General features: G+C 34.7%; 1 protein-coding gene across 1 annotated transcript; it reads left to right on the forward strand.

The window, feature by feature from the left end:
- Positions 1-1,405: 1,405 nt before the first annotated feature.
- On the forward strand, positions 1,406-22,018 carry LOC148062825 (lysophosphatidylcholine acyltransferase 1). The gene is made up of 14 exons (XM_087779012.1): positions 1,406-1,785; positions 10,534-10,673; positions 11,690-11,904; positions 12,742-12,854; positions 12,924-12,984; positions 13,507-13,565; positions 14,114-14,148; positions 14,288-14,342; positions 14,764-14,846; positions 15,144-15,269; positions 17,189-17,342; positions 17,438-17,536; positions 18,786-18,927; positions 19,022-22,018. The coding sequence occupies exons 1-14, from the start codon at positions 1,669-1,671 to the stop codon at positions 19,222-19,224; spliced, it is 1,602 nt and encodes a 533-aa protein (XP_087635138.1). The 5' UTR covers positions 1,406-1,668; the 3' UTR covers positions 19,225-22,018.
- Positions 22,019-22,344: the final 326 nt, after the last annotated feature.

Genomic DNA, 22,344 nt, shown 5'->3' on the forward strand with positions numbered 1-22,344 from the left:
TAATATATATTCAGTTTCAATCTTTTTTGAATGCCAATTGAATACTTTTTAATGTAATTAACATAATAAATCCTAGGGCTATTAAATTGTACAATTCTGAGTTCGGGGGCTTGAGTGGAGTGAAAGTATCTGGATGTTCTGTTTTATGTTAGTCTTTGTACCCTTTGTCTTTGTTGTTTTTCTTTGATCTATGTTCTTTGTCTTTATCTTTAGACTTAGATTGTGTCATCTTGTTCTTTCTCTCTATGTTCTTGTTCTTATTTTATTTTGATTTATTTTTTTATGAAAACTTGCTGTATTTTCCGTGGCTATCGGAAAAGAAATCAGATCAATAAAGTTTTACCTTACCTTACCTTACAGGATAAAACTGATAACACAACAGGAGTTCCAGAAAATCAAGGAAAAGCCTGAACAAATAAAAACGTCTTAAGATGTTTCTTAAAGAATAGAAAATTTGAAATTGAAAAAACGAAACATTGGCAGATATAATAAATACTGGAATTGAAAATTAACATATTGGTTGAAAAACAACATTGGAAAAAATACATTGCAAAAATATCAAAATAAATATGCTACTTAAAATTGAATTTTTTTATATATATTAATGTTCCATTACGATGTTGTTTTTATTCTTTTGTGTGGATAGATTGTATACACAATATTGTAAAAAAAAAAAAAGTATGTATTTTTAATAATATACAGTAGAGCTGGGCTGTATGCCAAAAAATAATCACAATTTATTATCTCATGTTGTTTGATATCGATTATTCTCTCTGTTTTTACACTTTCGTGTGGAAAGATTATATACACAATATATTGTTTTAATCTATATTTTGCTTTTAAATGCATATATATTCAATGTCAATCTTTTTTTTAATGCCAACTGAATACATTTTAATTGAATCAACATAATAAATCAACCTTTTTTTAATTTCTTTTTTCTGGAACTCCTGTTGTGTTCTCAGTTTTATCTTGATCTTTAAAATATATACTTTATTGAATATTGTTTTGATTGTTTAAGCGCTTTGTGACCCTGGTCTAGAAAAGCGCTATACAAATAAAAATTACTTGCTTACTTACTTACTTACCTTATGTTCCATTACGATGTTGTTTTTACACTTTTGTGTGGACAGATTATATACAACATTTAATCTATAAATTTCTTTTAAATGCAAATAAATTGAATTTAAATCTGTTTCAATGCCAATTGAGTAAGTTTTAATTTAAACGTGATGATAAAAAAGTTTTTATTTTTATTTTTAATTGATCCGTCGACCAAGCGTTCCATCCGTGTCCGCGCATGCGCTCTGACAAAGAGGAGGACCGCCGCTCTGCTAGCAACAAGAGCTAGCAGCGGATGGTTTAGGAAACAAGGTGTGGAGGAGGAAGCAGAAGAAGAAGAAGAAGCAGAAGAAGAAGAAGAAGAATCGCTGCGCACTGGAGCCCAGACCAGACCTCTGCGACTGGAAATAACCTCGCCAGCTAATCCCCAGAGCGAACACATTATCCCTCCATGCTGCCCGGGGGAGGAAGATAGCGATTAACGCCAGAATTAGCCTCCGAGCAGCGAAGGGAGGAGAAGAAGAAGAAGAAGAAAAAAAAAGCCGCTGCGTCGAGGACTTCATCCTCGCAGCAGAAGAACCTCCTTAGATCCCCGGACCCTCCAGGATGAGGCTGCCCAGTAACAGGCTGGCGGAGGAGGATGGCAAGAAGATGGACCAGGCGCCACCATTCCGGAACCCTTTTGTACACATTCTCAACTTCACTCCTATGGAAAAAGCAAAGGTGAGAGAAAGAAGAAGAAGAAAAAAAAGGATGTATATCCACGAGACGTGTCTTCCTAGATATTGCTGCTGATATAAACCTTTCTTCTGGTTATTTTCCTAACTGTCAACTAGTGTTAAGTTGTGATTCAAGTTGTTGGTCAGCTGAGCTACTGTTAGCTAAAGCTAGCTCACGTTAGCATCATACATGTTGCTTCCCCCCCCCCCTCCATAAACATGTTATTATTGTAGCGTTAAAAACTGAACATTCCTCCATTTTTATCCCGGTTGTTAATAAATCTGCTTTTGTACAAACCCGTTCAACACATTCCGAGCATTCCAAACATATCTATATTTTTTTGTGTGTGTTTTTTTTTTACCTGGAATGGTTTGCTCTTTGAAGGTGGGCCTAGCTTGTTGCTACCTAGAGATGCTCACTTACATGTCGCCTCTTTTCACTTCACATCACTGGTTAAAACTCTTTTTTTGTGGTCATGCCCTCTAACCAGAAATGTGTGACTGTAACTCTAACCAAAACACGTGTGTGGTTGTGTGTGAGAGGGGGGTTGACCACTGACGTGCTGTATGATGCCTTTGTTACCAAAACAATGGCCACAAAAAAAGGCTTTGAAGTCATGGATGGCGACCTAAATACCAGTTAAATTGACCTTATTATTGTAAGTTATTCTGGGACTAAGATGTGGTTCAGTCCTGAGTATTGATTTATAATCTTTTTCTTATAAACTTTAGTTAACGAATTGGAAATTTAAATTTGCTTTTACAATGATTGGCAGCTACGAACTAGTGATTGAATTTATTCTATGATTTAGATGAAGTGATAGGATACCAAATTAAAATTGTATTTTAGGTATTCAAACATATTAATTTATTAAATATTAACCTACTTCTTCAAAATTACTATACAAAGGCTTCTAGAGTCCATCAAAACATTTGCACGCCAATGTAACATGATTCAACATGTTTTTTTTTTTAAATCATTTTAAAAACAAACATATTTTAATCAAACAATATAATAATCTATCCATCCTTTTCTTTGCAGTCCTTGGATCTGTGTTCTTTATATTTGCCCCTTTGTTCTTTTTAATTGCACTTTCTTGTTCTTGTTTTTTTTTAAACTATCATCTACTGTGAACTGGAAACCCAATTTCGTGAAGGAGATCTCAAGAGAGATAAATAAATTCTATTTATATATTTAACATGAATAAAATGCATGCCTCGTTGCAGCGTTCTTGCAAATCCTTAAAAATAATCTCTGAAGGCATTGAATTCATGGAAAAAGAATATATATATATATATATATATATATATTTTTTTTTTTATTATATTATTATTTTAATTATTTTATTTTATATTTTATTATGTTTTAAAAATAAGATTTTAGTTGGCATTCAAACCTTAAATTCTCAAAAGTACATAAGTGACATGATAGATATGTGGGCTCAAAAATATTATCATAAAATTAATGTATTTTTAATAATTCACAGAAGGGCCAGGCTACATGCCTCCTATATATATATATATATATATATATATATATATATATATATATATATAATCATTATCTCATATAGTTTGATATCAATTAGTCTCTATTTTTTTTACTTTTGTAAATGCCAGTTTTTAAATTATTTTGTAAAGGAAACTATTGTAAGTCTTTTTAAAAAAAAAATCATTTTATTGACTTTAAACCAACGAAAAATCAAGACTGTAACTCAAAAAAATAAGAAAATATAAAAATCCAAAAATCCAAAAATAATTATAATGATAATATACAGATAATATATACATATATCTAGATAATATGGAAACGGTTCGATGGTGAAACAAGGGAGCAAATGGGGAAAGTTTTATCAAATCGATGACCATAAACACACTCGTTTTTAATCATGAGGATTAAATCTCACTCCTATCTGCAGCCGACTTCCCATTGTTACCCAAACAATGAATTTATGGATGCATCCTAAATATATCTGGGTGGTATAGTAAATCTTAGTTAGCATACGTTGAGTCCTGGAAAAGTTAGTCATCTCTTCCCAGTCTTCTTCTCAAATGATTGACGGCTACAAAAGTGTTTTTTTTTTTTTTACTTTAGATGACTGTTATATTTATAGAGTTCATATTTTATTTGCGAAGTGCTAATTCTTTTTGTGAACTACTTACCAATTCCCTGAAAACTAGCATAAAGTAGGGGTGTGTTGGCAAGAATCTGGCGATACAGTATATATTGCAAAACAGGCTTAGCAATACAATATATTATAATATATTGTGATGCTTTAGGAACTACTGTAGGAGACTGCATTGCTCTTGAGGATGTCGTAACTGCTTTCATTTGTTTTGTAACCAAAATATGTCAAAACGGCAGTTTTAAAACCGTTTGGATTCGACTGTATCCTCTCGTCCTAAGCGGTCTGTTTGTTTCTTTGGCAGGTAAAGGCAGGATGACTACTGCCATTGAGTGGTTTGAAGTGTAATTGAAACATTCAAAAGAAACTGTAAATATTTGCATGTTGATTGTATATACAAGGTTGAATCGTTTTATTTGACGCTTTATTGAAATATAAACCATTGTAGAACTATGATGAAAATTAAATTGTATTTGAAAGCCAAAAAAACAACATTCTTAAGGAAATATATACTGTTACAGTATAGTCAGTATACTGCTACAGTATCGTGAGAAAATAGTTTTGTGGTTTAATTGACTGCTGTAGTTGTGTTGTCACACTGTGGTTACTGTGAATGAAATGACTTGCGTTGATTGTAAATTATGTGTGGAGACAGAATCTAACCGACGGTGGTGGATCAGAAAAAAGTGTCTGTCAGCAACACTCTTTATCTCTGGGAAAGTTGAGGCTTGTAATTACAGTGCTATTTTCAATCTTTGTTCTGACACAAATCAAAACGACACCCTTGTCAGTACAAGTGTTACATCAAGCGAGTGCATCCACTCCAGCGACTGCTCCCATTATTCAGTATGTTAATGGAATATTTAATTTCCCTGCTAGGACTTGACGACTGTGTGAATAAGTTGGCGCTAAAAAGGTTTTGACGCTTCACAGTGGAGGTTTTTTTGTTCGGTTCTCTTCAGCTGTGTGAAAGTTTCCTGTTACAAATAAGACCGTTGATCCTGGGAGGTTTACTGAAAACATTCCTGCTGCTGGGTCGTGAGGTTTTCCGGCTGTTACTTTAGGAAAATGATGTTTTTTTTTATTATACTATAACCGCAGCCGGATCTTTTTTAAAGAAAGCATCATCTACATTAAATATTTACGCCAATACCCATATGCGTAAGGTTTAATGTAAATGAACACCTTTTAAATTGATAAAATATGAATGTATGCATTAATATCTCATGTATTGAAAGTGTTTGTTACAATTAAAGAAACTTATTTGCATTAATTCAAATGAGGGAAATACCAGTGGAGACATTTTGTTTAGTCAAATATTATGGTTTGAATGATAATCTACAAACTCACAACTTAAATCCAAAGCTTTGAACAGCATTTTAAATTTTCTTTGTTTAATTTAAGATTCAGAATTAGGGTTTTCGAGTCTAAGCTGTTTTGTAATTTCAGATTTTTCATGAAGTTGAATGTGTTTCTGGTTGGTTTGCATCTGAATGTGTTAGCAACATGGTGGAGTTCTTGTGTATTGTGTCAAAACAAGGCTGTTTTTGACCGCCATCCTTCCCTCTGTATATAAAATACTTCTTCAAACAAGGGTCATCTTCAGATCCTTCCCGGAGTGTAACGGAATTACATTTTTATTTAATCCTCCTGAACATGTGCTTAAGATTTCTCATTATGCTTTCACACATGACTCTGGCTTCTCCTTTCATTCTCCGCCCGAGCATCGCTAATTAAAGAGCAGTGATTAGCTGTGGAGCGTTTGTGACCCTTCATCGAGTAGGAAATCCAATCTGACCCAAGAACCATCATGGCCACATCTGGTCTTAATTACTGCAATCTAGTTCAGATCCACAATGACTTCTTCCGGTTTCGTGAAACACCACATATTAGAGAACACAGATCTGACCCGAGTACCATTTACATGGCAGACATTTGTCAGAATAATGCAAGTGGGAGATTATATTGTCATCACACGCTCGGCAAAAACTGGAAAAAAACCCCCATAAAATATCGATTTATACTATACCTTAAGACTGACGTCCTTACCTCCAACTATAGCATCATAAACTGGCCATGTGGCTGAGATGGTTGAATTTAATTATCAATTTCCCTCAACATTCAAGTGAGATAGATTGTGTAATACTAGTCAAGAGATCGGTGGCATCCATTAATCATAAACTGGAAAAAACAATTTATTTATAGCATCTTTATTTCATTTTTGGCAAGTCCGTACACCTGGCATTGGCTAAAATATGTTAAATTATACATTTCTCCAAAATGTGTTTTATTAATTGTTAAACTCTCTAGGATAGTAGTCCACATTCTCTATGGTAGATGTATTTCAGTGTTTTTTTTTTATTTTGGGGGTGGGGGGATAATTATTGATCTATTACATTATAAAACTGGCATCTTTAACATGTAGCATGGTTAAAATATTATATTATAAATAAATATTTTATTCAGTTATGGATTTATTTTCTTTTTACAGTCAAATGTATTGATATTTTTTGGATACAAGCCTGATTACTTTATATTAAGTAAGTAAAGGTGATTTGTAAAGCGTCTTTCTAAACCAGGGTCACAAAGCACTTTAACAATCAAAAACAATACACAGTTAAAATATATACTTTAAAAACCCAAGATAAATAAGACAAACACAGGAGTCCCAGAAAATCAGGGAAATGCCTGCACAGATAGAAATGTCCTAAGAGCCCGAGCTGGGGTGTAAGGGTGGATCAGATCACTGATGGAAGCTGGAGCTTGACCATGAATCGATCTGAAAGTAAGAACCAGAATTTTGATACTGAAAGCCAGTGAAGAGTTTTAAGGATCGGTGAAATGTGAGTTCTTCTACTAGAGCTGCAGAGTTTTGTATTAACTGCAGGTGAGACACCATAGCAGTCATTGATTGTTGCATTGATAAATATCATCTTAAACTTGATATTTTAAGTAGATATTATGAGATATGGCTCATAATACCGAATTAGAACTTAAAATGAATTAATAAAAAAAACAACATGCACTAATGTTCTTCATCTAATATATCTACATGTACTCTGTACATATACTCAATGTTCTTATTTTGACCGATGTTCTTAGTACTTGCACTTGTCATCCCTTGCCCTTTGTTCTTTGTTTGCCCTTTGTCCTCTTTTGATGTCTGCCGTGAACTGGAAACTGAATTTCCCGAAGGAGCTCTCAAGAGGGATTAATAAAGTCTTTCTAATCTTATCTAATCTAATCAAATCACCCTCATTTCGACTAACGGTTGGGATTATTTTTTAATAAAAAGTAATGTGTACATTTTAATAGCGAGTTTTTAGAGCAAAAATCCAAGTTCATTTGAGGGCAGCGAACCGTGCTCAGTTTTCTTTGCCCAAAATGACAAACTTAAAACCATCCAAATACCTCTATACTGCTAGTCTCACTTGTATTAAAGCCTCGACATAAGGAATTGTTTGGAAAAAAAGTGTTTACTTTAACCCAGTGTAGACACAATGGAAGCCATCGCGATATTAAATTTTGTATCCGTAGTTGCGTCGCGCTGCAATAGAAGATAGTTAGAGACGCCTTGAGTCGCTTCTTTTTATGATGTTTATATAAGGTGGTGTCTTCCTTAGTTGGCTAGATTTTGGCAAAAGGACCAAAGTGTATTATCATGATTGCGTGACTGACACAGTCAAAGCCTGATACTTTTAAGTATTTATTTTATGGTGTATAAATTGATTGTTTAAGCGCTCTGTGACCCTGGTCTTGAAAAGTGCTATATAAATACTAATTACTTACTAACTTACTTTGTTTGAACAGCTTGATACTTAATACTGTGACACGTCTTGTTGTATGTAAATGAAGCTTTTAAAATGGTTTTAAAATAAATTACTGAGATGTATTATTATTATGGTTCATATCTCACTTTCAGCGGATGATCTTGTGTTTTATAAAACTCTTTTCCACAAGTGTGTGTTTGCTACTGGAATCCCTCATTTATTACATTCTGTGTCACAGAAATATTTAGTTATGCATGAATAGTAATTTGTTGTTTACAACACAGTCCGTATCACAAACAAATGTAATACATTCTGGCATGCTTGCTTGTTTATTTTCCCAGAAAGTACAGTAAGGCTAAAAATAAGTGTATTTGATGTCATCCCAAACGCTACATATGTTGGTTGCTCAAAGCCAGTGTTAAATCAATGAACCCTTTCATCTTCTCCAGGTCCTCATTAGAGATTCACTAACCTGACATTTTAATCCTCATAATGATACATGCACACTCTTCTGTGCGGCTCAAAGGCAGAATTAATGAATCTTCTGGCTAAATAACCCACAGTTCAAATGGGAGTTTTTTTTTTTTTACAATTTACCTCCATCAGCAAAATGCATATTTTCCCTGATCTGCGTCCGTAAAGTTGGGTCACGCTACTACTTTTGAAGAGGATTTAAATCCCAGCTTGTCTCTTGATGGCCTTATTTACATCTTTGTGTGTTATTTATTCAGGAAATCAAAGACGTGAATCCGTTTAGAACACAAGCCAGCCGTCAGTCAATACTTAATTCCCACGCTTGCTCAGACTACCACAGATTTTCTCAACCAATATTCTGTTTCTTTCCACGACCTTCCTAATGGGGTTGAGGTCTTGACTCTGTGGTGGGAAATTTATTTTCCTTAAACCAGGGGTCCTTAACCTTTCTGTGTACCACACACTGGTTTATTGGATTTTTTTTTATTGACTAACCTTCAGATATCAAAAGCCAAAATAAAATGGCACGGATGGAAAAAATGGCATAAACAATACATCTTAAAATAACTATCATTCTTTATTTTCCTATAGATAGTTTATGATTTACAAATCATTGCTAGTTTAGAGGCTTATCTTTTTGAGTAAAGATCATTGACACAAGTGTGTTGATGTTTCAAGAGTCACAGGCTTATGTTACTTTGGAGAATATGTGGTTATTATAATTAATAGAACAGAAAAAATATGAAAAAAATGTTTGTTCTGTCTGTGTGGCCCAGTAACAAATGCTTCATGGTTGGGGATTCATTGTTCTTTAAAATAAATCAATCTGGGTAGACGATGGGTATATTGGAAAGAATCTATTGATTTATGATTCGTATCACAATATAGGGGCATCAATATTGTAGACACGAAAATATATTTGTAGTATTTCCAGAGTACTTGACTTTGGCACTGTGACATTTACAGTCAAACAAAAGTGCTTTCATTTGTTTTGAATCTACATTTTTCACAAACATTGGCTGCTGAAGTCGGCTGTATCCTCTCGCCCTCAGTCATCACGAGGACCTCCTAGGATTTGATTGTTCTTGTAGCTGTTGAGAACGTAATTGCTGCTGCCATCCATTGGCTTTAACACACATTGAAATGTAAACCTATGATACAAATAAAACATAATTTTAAAGTCTACAAATAAAATACAAACGAAACTGTATCGTGATAAAAATATCACTGTATCATTTTTCGATGATTTGTCTTGTAAGAATATGCCACACAAGTCAATAATTCATGTTTAAATCTATTTTCCTGCAGTTATTTCTTCGAAGTGAGTTTAGGGTTGTACAGAAAATCCCAAAGTATTTATGACATTGACATTTCAGATTGTACTGATACAACATTTACTCCTACATCCTTCAACAACGTATCTCATTTACCACACAGCTGGAGTACCTCTTTGTGTTACAGTCTCTGTTCTTTTGTCCTCTTTTTTTTTTTCACATGCTGACTAACCCGTCGACATCAGTTAACCACAGCCGAAAAATGCGTGGGATGTTTGCCTACAGACTTTTGTATCTCACTATGCAATGGTGCATAACAATGACTTAACATGTGTCTTGAATTATTGAGAAGAGAATTATCGCAGGATTAAACACTAGATATCCAGAAAATGAAAAATAAAGTGCATATGGTCTGATTTCTCCTTTTAAAACCCTTCCTGGGTTACATTATTGAAATTGTGATTCTGAACGTGAGTGACGTTTATGCACTGGGGGACATGAATAAATCATTCCATTCTTTCAACATCATTCGAAAGAGACCTTTTTTTTTTTTAATCCAGCTACAATCGCTGCTGTATCTTCCTTGTTTTTAACTCGACATGTATGCTGTGTTTAAGTGATACACATGTCGACGATTGCTACTGTTGTTACAGAAGACTTAAGCGATTGTGTGAATTTTAAATGCTTATCTTATGCTTTGCTTTTTTCTTCTTGAAATTAATTTGGGGAAAAAAAGGTGTAGCGATTTAGCTTGAAAAAGTAGCTAAAAATGCTAACATACATTGGTTGTTTCATTTGATAACGGGTACTTGTATTGTTTAAATGTATTTTTTGAAGAAGTAACTAAGTCCCTGCAGTGAACGAGGCGTAACATTTCCTCTTTAAAAGCAGAGTGTTGGACCACATTCACTAGAAGTGGTTGTTATCAGTACAAATATTGATGCAAGATAAGCCGGGCTATCCAGTAGCATAGAAAGTCTGCAAATAACCCTGTCGAGTTTTAACATCAAACAAACATGCTTTTTCACTTCACTGCAATTACACTGTCCTTATATCCAGGTGTGGTGACTCATGTTTTGTTTTTGTGTGTGTTTTTTTTTTTTTACAGCTAGCATTTATGACGGTCACACTGTTCCCCATCCGTCTGTTCATCGCAGCGTTCATGATGCTGCTGGCTTGGCCTTTTGCCTTCGCGGCCTCAGTTGGACGATCGGAGACGACTGTCGAACCCCAGTGCCTCTGGAGGAGGTGAGATATCATCTGTGTTTTTTTGTTTTAGTGTTTTAACAGTTGAACACTGCGGTGTCTCAAAAATGGAACTCGCTAGCTCGCTTGTAGCTTCATAAATAAATATGTCCCATGATGGCGATTGCTTTTTCCAAGAAGCTGCAAATTGTTTTGCATTTTTTCATTAAGGGACATTTAAAATTAAAACTGTCAGAGGAAGGTTAATTGTGGCCCTTTGACTGCATTTTGTGGTCCTCAAGAGTAAAGTCCTAAAACTTCAAGGCATGGCAGTAAGTAAGTAAGTAATTGTTATTTGTGTAGCGCTTTTCCAGACCAGGGTCACAAAGCGCTTAAACAATCAAAACAATATTCAATAAAGTATATACTTTAAAGGTCAAGATAAAACTGATAACGCAACAGGAGTTCCAGAAAATCAAGTAAAAGCCTGAACAAATAAAAACGTCTTAATAAGCAGCTTGCAATTATATTTTGCAACCTTTGTTTTTCATTACTCGTACCATTATAAATATATATTGACTTGATACAAAAACAAACTATTAGGGGGCTCTTTTTTGTGAGTACTTTGTTGTCCTTCAATAATAAATAAATGAACACATGTACATTATTTTATATAAATGCAATTTATGAAAAGAGAAAATTAAAGTCTTGGCTGAATTGTATAATTTCATAGGAAATTGATTTTAATCTCTGTATTTAATGTTATGGTTTGTTACTTAAACATTTTTCTTACTTCCTCTTCTTTGTTTTTTTTCTTAATGGCCCCTTATAAGTAAGTAAGTAAGTAATTTTTATTTGTATAGCGCTTTTCCAGACCAGGGTCACAAAGCGCTTAAACAATCAAAACAATATTCAATAAAGTATATATTTTAAAGATCAAGATAAAACTGATAACACAACAGGAGTTCTTTATAATGGTCACAACATAGAATTCCCCTTGAACTGTCTATGGAGAAGACCTACTTCCATAAATGAGCCTGATATTGTTCAGCCAATGATCGCGTGTCATTTTTTTACAGACTGGTTGACATCATCCTAAAGATCATCATGCGGGTCATGTGGTTTGCGGGTGGTTTCCACTGGATGACGGTCAAAGGACGACGAGCGTTGCCCTCCGAAGCGCCGATCCTCACTGTCGCCCCGCACTCGTCCTACTTTGATGCCATTCCCGTCACCATGACGATGGCGTCTATCGTGATGAAAGCAGAGAGCAAGGATATACCCCTGTGGGGAAGTAAGTAGCAAACACTCAGATATTGTCGTGGTATAAGTGGATGACCTACATATTTTAGGTCGACTGCAACGGATCCTACTAGCCTCATTGTGTGTAGAGAGTTTGTATCCTGAGCTATATGTCAAGTTTTGGGTGGAGCTACGCCAGGAAAGTTTTAAATAACGATATGTTTAATTTAAAGCAAACTTTCAAATGATAAACCGTTGTGATGATATAACTGTCATCAAACGTCCCCTTCTTTTTATTAAAAAAAAAAAGGAGTACTGACTCCTTTAAGAAACATCTTAAGACGTTTCTATTTGTTCAGGCTTTTCCTTGATTTTCTGGAACTCCTGTTGTGTTATCAGTTTTATCTTGATCTTTAAAGTATATACTTTTTTGAGTATTGTTTTGTTTGTTTAAGCGCTTTGTGACCCTGGTCTGGAAAAGCTCTATATAAATAAATATTACTTACTTACTTACTTACTTACTTTATTGTTTCACAAAATGTATTACAACATTTTTTTATTGTATTTAAAAGGTTTCAAATAAAAATATATTTAATTTAGAATTTATTTTGATTCGTTATTGGAATTAGAATATCACACTATATAAGTAATAAAAAAAATGTTAACTCAATATGAAAAATACTTTAACTTTACAAAATGACAAATTAAATGAACTAATGTAGTATATTTTTGATGCAAGTGGTTCCAAGAAAACAGTCTTGACGTGAATTTATTTGTCATATTCACACAAGCTTCTCACAGAATCACTCAAACTGAGCTCCGACTGTGACCCGCTTTAATCATCCGTCTCTTTTTCTGCCTCTTTCCTGTCCTCCCCGTCTCACTTCAGCTTTGATCAAGTACATCCGGCCGGTATTCGTGTCGCGTTCGGACCAGAACTCCAGAAAGAAAACGGTGGAAGAGATCAAACGCAGAGCCCATTCTGCCGGCGAGTGGCCGCAGGTGAGAGAAAGAGATAGAAATGTTTCAGTAAATATTGAATCATCTAACGACTCGTTTTCTCAATTGCAGATCATGATTTTTCCTGAGGGAACATGCACCAATAGATCATGTCTGATCACATTCAAACCAGGTAAATAGTCACATGACTGGAAGCTGTTTTCCATGATTCAATATTCTAAACACTTAAAGATTCAAACAGAAAAGTGAAAAGGCTTGAAAGAGGTTTTAGAGACTCAAGTCTACACGTGTGGTTAGTTAAATTGGATGCTTAAGGTGAACTTTGCTGACACAGCAAGATGTGCTACTAAACTGTGACACTTCAAAAAAAACAAGATAAGAACATTTAAATAAAGATCAATTTTAGGGATTTCAAAGGTATACTTTTTCTTATTTCCATAAATGTTGCATCTTAAAGTCTTCTTTTACTTCTTTAGAAGTCTCAAGGTTTATTTTTAAATAAGAAGAAAAACAAACTTTAGAGATAAGCTGCTTTGTTTTCTGAAACTTGACCACAGGAAAAGGAAATGAGCACTTTGGTATATACAGGTTATGCAAAGAGGATTTGAATATGCTTCTTTTTTTTTAGCTGTGAGTCACTTTTATCACTTCTTATTTTAGTGCACTTTAACTTTATTATTTATTTTCTTTATAGGAGCTTTTATCCCAGCAGTTCCAGTGCAGCCAGTGGTGATCCGTTACCCAAATAAGCTAGTAAGTACCTGCCTTTTCGAAACTATATATATATATTTTTTTGATTATTGAATTTTTTTTGCAGTAAAATAAGTCGAAGCTAAAATTGCGGAAGTCTCACAAGCTTCCCTGTAGACGAGGTTTCTATTTAAAGGCTGAGAGATATTTGTGTGGGACACACTGCATGCGCTCGGCACCTTCAAAAAGTCCCTCAGCAGACGAACAATCTTCTCTTTTAATGAGCACTGGAAACAGAAATGGGTCAAAAAGGGATATTTAGGTGGTTTTATTCTGACACGATTGCAATTTGTCAGGGTTTTAAAATAAAAAAGGGGCGATCCTTTTCTATTATGTGTTCAGCTGATGAATGGTGAGAAAATGTTTGAAATGAATGACATTTATTATGTTTTTAGTAGGTCAAAATGATCATCAACATAAAAGTGTGAGCATTAAATATTAAAAATAAAGCAAATAAAAGACTCAAACAAGTTGCTTAAGGATATATTTGTATGTTGAGTCAACCGTAACATGACGGCGTGCCTGAGGAACTTTTTTGTTTGTTTGTGTAGGACTCCATTACATGGACGTGGCAAGGACCCGGAGCGTAAGTGTTTGTTGATAATACGGCACAAATATTTATTTAAATTATTAGGGAACTATTTTCCCAAATCAGTAACACGTGACACATGAGTACGGTAGTTTGTTTTCTTTGTTTAATTTGTTTTTCTCTCTTTTCAATTCAGGTTTGAAATTTTGTGGCTGACACTGTGTCAGTTACACAATGAGTTTGTTGTCGAGGTGAGTGTCCACCGTGATGATTCGTTATTTCATGTATTTACTATTTAATTCATAGAAAACGTATGAGCTCAAGGTTACAAGTAAAAAAACAGTTGTTACCTTTGTAGTTACCATTAATTCATATATTCAGACATATTTTAAATTGTAAGTAAGTAATTTATATTTGTAGAGCGATTTGAAAGTAAGAACCAGAATTTTAATGTTGATCCTAAAAGACACTGGCAGCCAGTGAAGAGATTTAAGGATCGGACAAATGTGAGTTCTTCTACTAGAGCAGGTCAGAAGGCTGTTGCTCCTAAGCTTTGGAACCATCTTTCTCTCTCTCTGTGCTTGATTGTAGTTTCATTTTATCCCTTAAATGTTCTTTAGCTCTGGACTTGGAAATGTTCTATTATACTAATCAATTCTGTTTATTCTACAGTTTCTACCCGTTTACATTCCATCGGAGGAGGAGAAAAAGAACCCAACACTATTTGCCATCAACGTAAGAAGAGTCATGGCCAAGTAAGTTGTACTTTTTTTAATTATTTTAATCAAATCGTGGCACTTTAAACATGAATAAAGCTGGAGTTACTTACTGTTTATGTTCACCAGGTGCTTCATCCAATTATATATACAGTAGAATCCTATTTTATTGATTATAGTGTTCAACCCCGTCATTAAAAAGAAGGGAAAAAACGATTATGATACTTAAACTGCATATTAGTCTCATCTTCCTGAATTCTCCTGTGAACCTCAAACCATTAATGTGATGAATTTCATCCCACACTAATGTTTAGTTATTGTCCGTCCTGTGCTCAGAGCTCTCGGGGTTCCCATCACGGATTACTCATTCGAAGACTGCCAGCTGGCCATGGCCGAGGGCCAGCTGAAGCTGCCAGTGGACACCTGTCTGCTGGAGTTTGCCAAGCTAGTCAGGAGACTCGGGTGAGTCACTCAAAACCTTTCATGGCAACTTTTTCTTGGATGAGGCGGAGATCGATTTCCATACGACCCCAAGGGATCGTTCGGTCTGCTCGAGTCGAACCCTCAGAGCTTGACGCTGACATCTAGTGGTCATTCAAGTGTACTTCCCTTATAGCAGCGATTAAATTAACTCTCATTTATCGTTGTTTAATTAGTTTATAGTTTTTAGTTCGTCTCTTATTAATCATTGTATCTTATAGTATTTAAAAATATTGCGTTTGGGGAATTATCTAGTTTATTTTCCAGTGAAAATGCAAAACATTTTCTAAAAGAAGAAGTTTGTGTTTGTGCAAAAACTGTATCGACTTCTCCATAGTACGCACAGAATTGACACGAAAATGAGAACTGGTAAATGAATTGTTAAAATCTGATTATCAAACATGGCCGATTAATCAACCGTGTAATGAAAACTAGCCTTTTGTTTTTGATAGCCGACTTTGAGTCGCTTGCTTTCTCCTAAAGTAGTCTTGTGAAGGAAGAAACGACGCTAGTGTGTTGGAACAAATCATGTTTAATCAACACGGTTAATTAACAGTTTTATTTTTTATGGGACATGTATTTACTCGGTGTTTAGCACTGTTTTCTTCTTAATCTCTTTCACCACTTTGGCAACTACTGCCTCAGAGTTTTGATGGCTTTAAAAGTAGCAATTAAATGAATACTTCGCAGACTTGTTTAATTTTGCTACTGATTTGTTTTTGTATTTCCCTTTAATTTTTTACACTGGTTATTGAGCAAGGAAAAACTTTAAACACAGTTCATACAGGAACTGGACCACAGGATCCCTCTAGCGAAGTCGAGTTCAGACCTGAATATTTCCTTGTCTTGAGTACAATCTGTAAAACACAAGAATTCTCAGTCATGAATCACACGGTCGTTAAGTGAAGTGTCAGTACAAAAAAAACCCTGCTTCAATTCCTGCTTACTGGTGCTACTGTGTACTAGGTTTGTGTATTAGCAAGAATATGGAGATACAATATGTATCACGTTACAGTGGAAACTAATATCTAATATATAGTGATATTGTAGTAACTGTAGTATTGACAAGTACTTGACTGTTGCAGAATTTACAGACCACATGACTCTTGACAAAGTCGTAACTTCATTTATTTTGAAACAAAAAAATGTCCGAACGTCAACTTGTATCCTCTCGTCCTCAGTCATTGGTGGGATCTTGTGGGATTTCTTTTGGTCCTTTAGCTGCAGAGGACGGAATGACTGCTGCCATCTAGTGACTGGAATTTAAATAGCAACACAGACACTTAATTACTTCCAATATTGTTAATCGCAAATACAAGAATATAATTAATTTATTTGATAAACACGTAATTGAAATATAAACCATAAACAAGCTATAATATATGTCCAAACATCGGCTTTAAAAGCTGCTGAAGTCCACTGTATCCTCTCATCCTCAGTCATTGGCGGGATCTTTCTGGATTTACACTTTTATCTGCGGAGGATATAAAGACTGCTGCCATCTAGTGACTGAAAGTTCAATTGCAAAGTGCTTTTAATATTGTTTATTGTAAAAACGATAATTTAATTATTTCATTTTATAACGCGTAATTGAAATATAGATGGATGAATGGATGAAAATGGATCATAATCTATCTAAACTAATATTTTAAACGGGAACTAAAGGATCTGTTCAGCAGAAGGAAGTTTAAAAACCTAATGCAAAGTCATGTTCTGACCTGAATATTTCTTTATCTTGAATACTACACTTTTTATTACAGACACAAGAATGCTGAGTCAATCATGATTTATATGGTCGTGCTGTTACAGCTGTTAAAAACTGGCAACAAGTCCTGATTATATCTTATGTATTGTTTTTTATAACTTATTTGTATTTATAATGTAAACGTGCATCTTTCCAGGCTGAAGCCCCAAAACACAGAGAAGTCCCTGCAGGACTACGGGAACAGATCCCGGAAGCTTGAAGGACAAAAACTCAACCTGGACGACTTCGCTCAGTTCCTGGACGTCCCGGTCTCGGACATGCTGCGGGACATGTTCGCTCTTTTCGACGAGGTGAGAAGCAACGACGCCTCTGAGACGCATCGGTGACATCATCATCATCATCATCATCATCATCATCATCATCATCTTGTTCTCGTCTTCCTCAGCACCAAGACAACAGCATGGACATCAGAGAGTACGTGATCGCCTTATCAGTCGTATGCAGACCCGCCAGGACTCTGGAAACGATGAAATTGGCCTTTAAGGTTTGTTTGCTGTCATTGGCCACGAGATGATACAGATCTATGACATTTTAGTCACTCAAGTGATGTTAATGATGTTAAAACAGTGCAGAAAATTAAAATATTGGTGGAAAAAAATAACGTTGGAATAGAAAATAAAAGTTGAGAGAAAATACAAATCACAACAAATAAATCATTTGTACAACTTTTTATTTTGATTTATATGTTAATTACATTGTCTTTACAACCTTTATCAATATATGTTTTTTTTTTCAATGCCAAAATATTATTTTTCAACTTATTTCTATTCCAATATTGTTTATTTTAACCATATTATTTTCAATGCCAATATATATATTTATTTAACCAAAAATATATTTTATTAATTCCATTTTTTTTTCCAATGCAATATTATTTTTTCCTTCTAACCAATATTTTAAAACCAGTATGTTTTTAATGCTTATATACAGTTTTATCTTGACCTTTAAAGTATATACTTTATTGAATTTTGTTTTGATTGTTTAAGCGCTTTGTGAAGAGCGCTATATAAATAAAAAAATTACTTACATACTTATATTCCTTTGTTTAAACAATACTTTTATTTTAGATACAAGTATTATTTTTTTTAACCAATATTTTTTATTTTAGATGCAAAATTTTTTTTAACCAATATTTTTATTTTTGATGCAAATATTATTTTTTCAACCAATATTTATATCTTGGATGCATTTTTTTTTTTCAACTAATATTTTTATTTTACACGCAAATATTATTTTTCAACCAATATTTTTATTTTAATGCGAATATTATTTTTTCAACAAATATTTTCATTTTAGATGTAAATATTATTTTTTCAACCAATATTTGTATTTTAGATTAAAATACTATGTTTTCATCCAATATTTTTTATTTTAGATGCAAATATTATTTTTTCAACCAATATTTTCATTTTAGATGTAAATATAATTTTTTCAACCAATATTTCTATTTAAGATGCAAAGATAATATTTTTCAACAAATATTCTTATTTGAGATGCAAATATTATTTTTCAACCAATATTTCTATTTATTTATTTATTTAACGCCATTCTTCTTATTTTACCCAACATTTTTTTTAATCCAAATATTCTGTTTTTCAGTGAAGATTTATTTTAATGACTTTATCACCCAACATTTATATAAAAAAAATAAAAAAATGTCTGCCTTAATTTAAGCCCTCACAGTAGTAGGATCACGAACATCATTAAATCATTCTGGTCCATGTTTCACGCAGATGTTCGAGGCGGAGGAGGACGGTGCCATCACGGAGCGGGAGTTGTCTGTGATATTGAAAACCGCTCTGGGAGTGAATCACATCAACGTGTCTCGTCTGTTTTCCGCCATCGACGCCGAAGACACGGGGAAGATGACATTCGGTGAGCTTGAATTTACGAATCTCCATTAACCAATAGACTTTAATTCTAATCTCTCCCCTCTGCCCCCGGGCGCCCTCTGGTGGCCATCTTTCAGAGAGCTTCAGATGCTTCGTGGAGCAGCACACGGACTTCGCCGAGGAGTTCCTCCGCTCGGGACTCAACAACGGCCCGTGCCACCACCTTCGCCGCTTCCACCAGACCAAACGAAACGCCAAAATCAGCAAAACCACAAACGGCATCTGCCCCGACTTCAGCCCGGACGACAGCATCGACGGACTCCTGAAGAAACACCAGTGACTCTCCTGGCGAGAGCGACGCCATCTTAGTAACCGACGTAACAATGACACGAACGTTTACCTTTTTTATTAGTGGTCTGTGCATAACAAAAAATCTTCAGAGGTTATTTTCTGCCTGGAAACTGGCTTATTTTGTTATAAATTTCACTTTTTTCATCGGTCGCCAAAAAACAGCTTGTGAAATACTTGAAGGGCAGGCACTTGTTACAAATCTCAAGGGAAACTTTATTTACTCCCTTTTTACGTTGAAGAAAAGAGGAGAAAAATAATGAATAATCCCTTTTTTTCCGCTCCGATTTATTCTCTTGAGTTGAAAAAAAGTAGCTGCCTTTATATTAAGAGTGCAGAAGTATTTTTGTGCAGTACGTGGAGGAGTTTTCACCGGTGACAAATGTTCCTGCGACGTTGGAGGTGAATCTTCTTTTAAGAGCTTTGAGGATATTCTTGATTTAGCTCAGGGTTCAGTGGCGAAAACTATATGATGTCATTTTTGACGCTCGTTCAAGTCGACGCATGCTTCTCCTTTTTTTTAACGTTTTATTCCATTTTTTTTTGTTTGTTGTTGTTGGACAAACCGTGGACCAAAAATGCATTATGGGATGTCACCGATTAATAGGAGCCACGCTATCATTAGCACACACCGATGGCTTGTAGTACAAACTGTTTGAATTAGCTAAGCTAACTGTTAATAAGTGTTTATATAAGTCAAGGGTTTCAAAATAATATACATTTTTGCAACAACAATCATTACGGTTCTATCTTGAGATTTTTCTTTTTTTTTTTAAGCCAATTTTGCTGCTGATTCAACCAAAAGATGGTTCTTCGTCTTGTATTTCTACATCTTCCTCGAGCCAGTTTTTTGTTTGTTTTTCTTATAGCTTAAAAGAATGCAGTGTTTACAAGTTCAGTGACATCGTTCCACGATGGAGGACGTGTAAACTTTTATTTTAAACTAGTCATATATATTATAAAGACGTTTTTAATTCTGACCTTCTATGAGAATGTATTTAGAACGGAAGGATTTTTTTATTTTAAGAAACCATGAAATGTGAATAGCATGAACACAAATCACTATGAATTTTAGTTATTTTATATATATATATATATATATATATATATACACACACACACAATTTGTTTTATTTTATATTTCTAAAGAATGGACAACATTCCAGTCTATTAAATGTGTATTTTCCTGACGTTCCGGTCGAACGACACATGTTAAAGGGAGAGAAAGGAAGTCGTCAAAGTCACATCTACAATCAAACATTCTTCATTTTAAACCAGATTCCAGAATGCGGGACATTTTAGTGAATCTTATTAATCACACGTTCTTGAGTAACTTTTTTTTTTTACTTTCACTGCCGTGACGAGATCGACGCTCCCTTTCTGTTCCTCAAATGAGCCAGTTTTTTACTTTGATTCTTTGGCATTTTCAAGCTGTTTCTTTTCATTGTTCTTGGGAAAATTTCTTTGTATGCTGAAAAAGAGAATGTAAAGACAATCCTGTCACTATCAGAGCGATGTCTCTGATTTAAAAATCCATGTTTTTACTTCTTTTTGTTTTCCGCGGGTGATCGTGTGTGAAAAGGTCTTGAGGGGAGGAAATGGCGCCCCCTGGTGACGGACCTAACACACTGTTACATTTGTGTGCACCTTAGATTGTTTTACTTTGCTTTTGTCGATACGTATGTGTGTGTGTGGGGAGGGGGGGGGGAAGCAGATCAATAGTCTTGACTAAGAGTTTTAAGAAATTCAAAAATGCATACGTCTTTTTAATTGAAAATCTTCATCTGTTTAATCAAGTCCTCTTCCAGACCACTTCTGACCTCGCACAAAAAACATATTTATGTTTTATAAATATGTTTATTTTTCTTTTTGTTAAAGTGTTTGTCTGGTTATCACAGTTGTGTTCCTAAATTTAAAGAACATATTCACCTATTTTTTTTTATTTAACCCTCTCTCGCCTTTTTTAAAAAACACACCAAAATGTCATTAATAATTAAAATACATTTTATTTACGTACCTTTTTTCCAAGCCACGACTTAAACCTCAAAAGGTTTTTGTTGATCCATTTTTAAATCAGGCTCTTTTGAGTTAAACCTCCATTTGTGTTTAAATACTTAAGATGTTTTTTAATTGCGTCTTGTTAAACGAAACCTTTTTTTCCCCCCTTTTTTGATTTCCATCCATGTTTCCACGACAGAATCTACTCTCAAGACTGTAACATGAAGCTTTTCCTCTTCTTTTCAAGACATTTGTCTCAGGATTGTTTTGGGATATTGTATTTTTTTCGCGGGTGGTTCTACACAACGACGACAGAAGCCACTCTGTATATAAAACAAAGAGCTGCGGTTGAAGTTTATTAAAGATTAGGAATTTGCAGTTTTTATTTATTCTACGATTTCACCATTTTCCGCTTGTTTTCTCGGTTTAACATTTTGTTTTCGATTGAAAAAAATGTGGTTCCTCCTCAGATGCCTCGGTGGAGGTGATATATTTTTGGTCTAACCCGCAAATGTTAAAACTTGTATTTATGCTCCTGCTGCCTGCCCGACTACAGTCTTGTCCCTGCGGGGGGCGGAGCGAGCTGAAGACGAGGCGACCCGTAATCCAGGTCCCTCCGATGGCTCGCCCCCCCCCGGCGCTCGGACCCCCGACTCGATGTAGCTTCTTTTTTCTACACCAGTTTTATTTTAATAACGCATCGGGATGAAGAGTCGTCACAGCAAGACCGTTTGGATTCGTCTTATTTAGGGACTGCTATGATATAACTTGTTGATGTGACTCTTGGGTTTCATTAAAAAAAGAAATGCTAACAAGAAAACCCTTTTTTTTTTTGTTTTATTCTTGGCATGTTTCTGTGTTTTCTTTCTCTCTTGCAGGTTTAGTAACGATAGGTTAGAAGATGGATGGAGTCGTCACTTGGTGAGTCGACCTGTAGCTACAGAAACATTTGTTCTTGACGGTTTAGTGGCTCATCTTAACTCAATAACAGGTGGACATTGAAGCAGATGACCGCCGTCACCCCGGTCTGCTGGGACAGCAGGGTGGTGAGTGCGACTCAGAAATAAAAAGCCTTGTTGGATTTATTTATGTATTTTCTTTAGTTTAAAAAACA

This window comes from Callionymus lyra, chromosome 17, assembly GCF_982586985.1.
Source record: "Callionymus lyra chromosome 17, fCalLyr1.hap1.1, whole genome shotgun sequence".
Classification (NCBI taxonomy): domain Eukaryota; kingdom Metazoa; phylum Chordata; class Actinopteri; order Syngnathiformes; family Callionymidae; genus Callionymus; species Callionymus lyra.

Bases quoted from the DNA above. Each gene is read 5' to 3' on its own strand.
- LOC148062825 (XM_087779012.1), top strand. From the start codon at position 1,669: ATGAGGCTGCCCAGTAACAGGCTGGCGGAGGAGGATGGCAAGAAGATG. The intron at 10,674-11,689 runs GTGAGATATCAT...ATTTTTTTACAG, and splicing joins CCCCAGTGCCTCTGGAGGAG to ACTGGTTGACATCATCCTAA. The intron at 15,270-17,188 runs GTGAGTCACTCA...GCATCTTTCCAG, and splicing joins AAGCTAGTCAGGAGACTCGG to GCTGAAGCCCCAAAACACAG.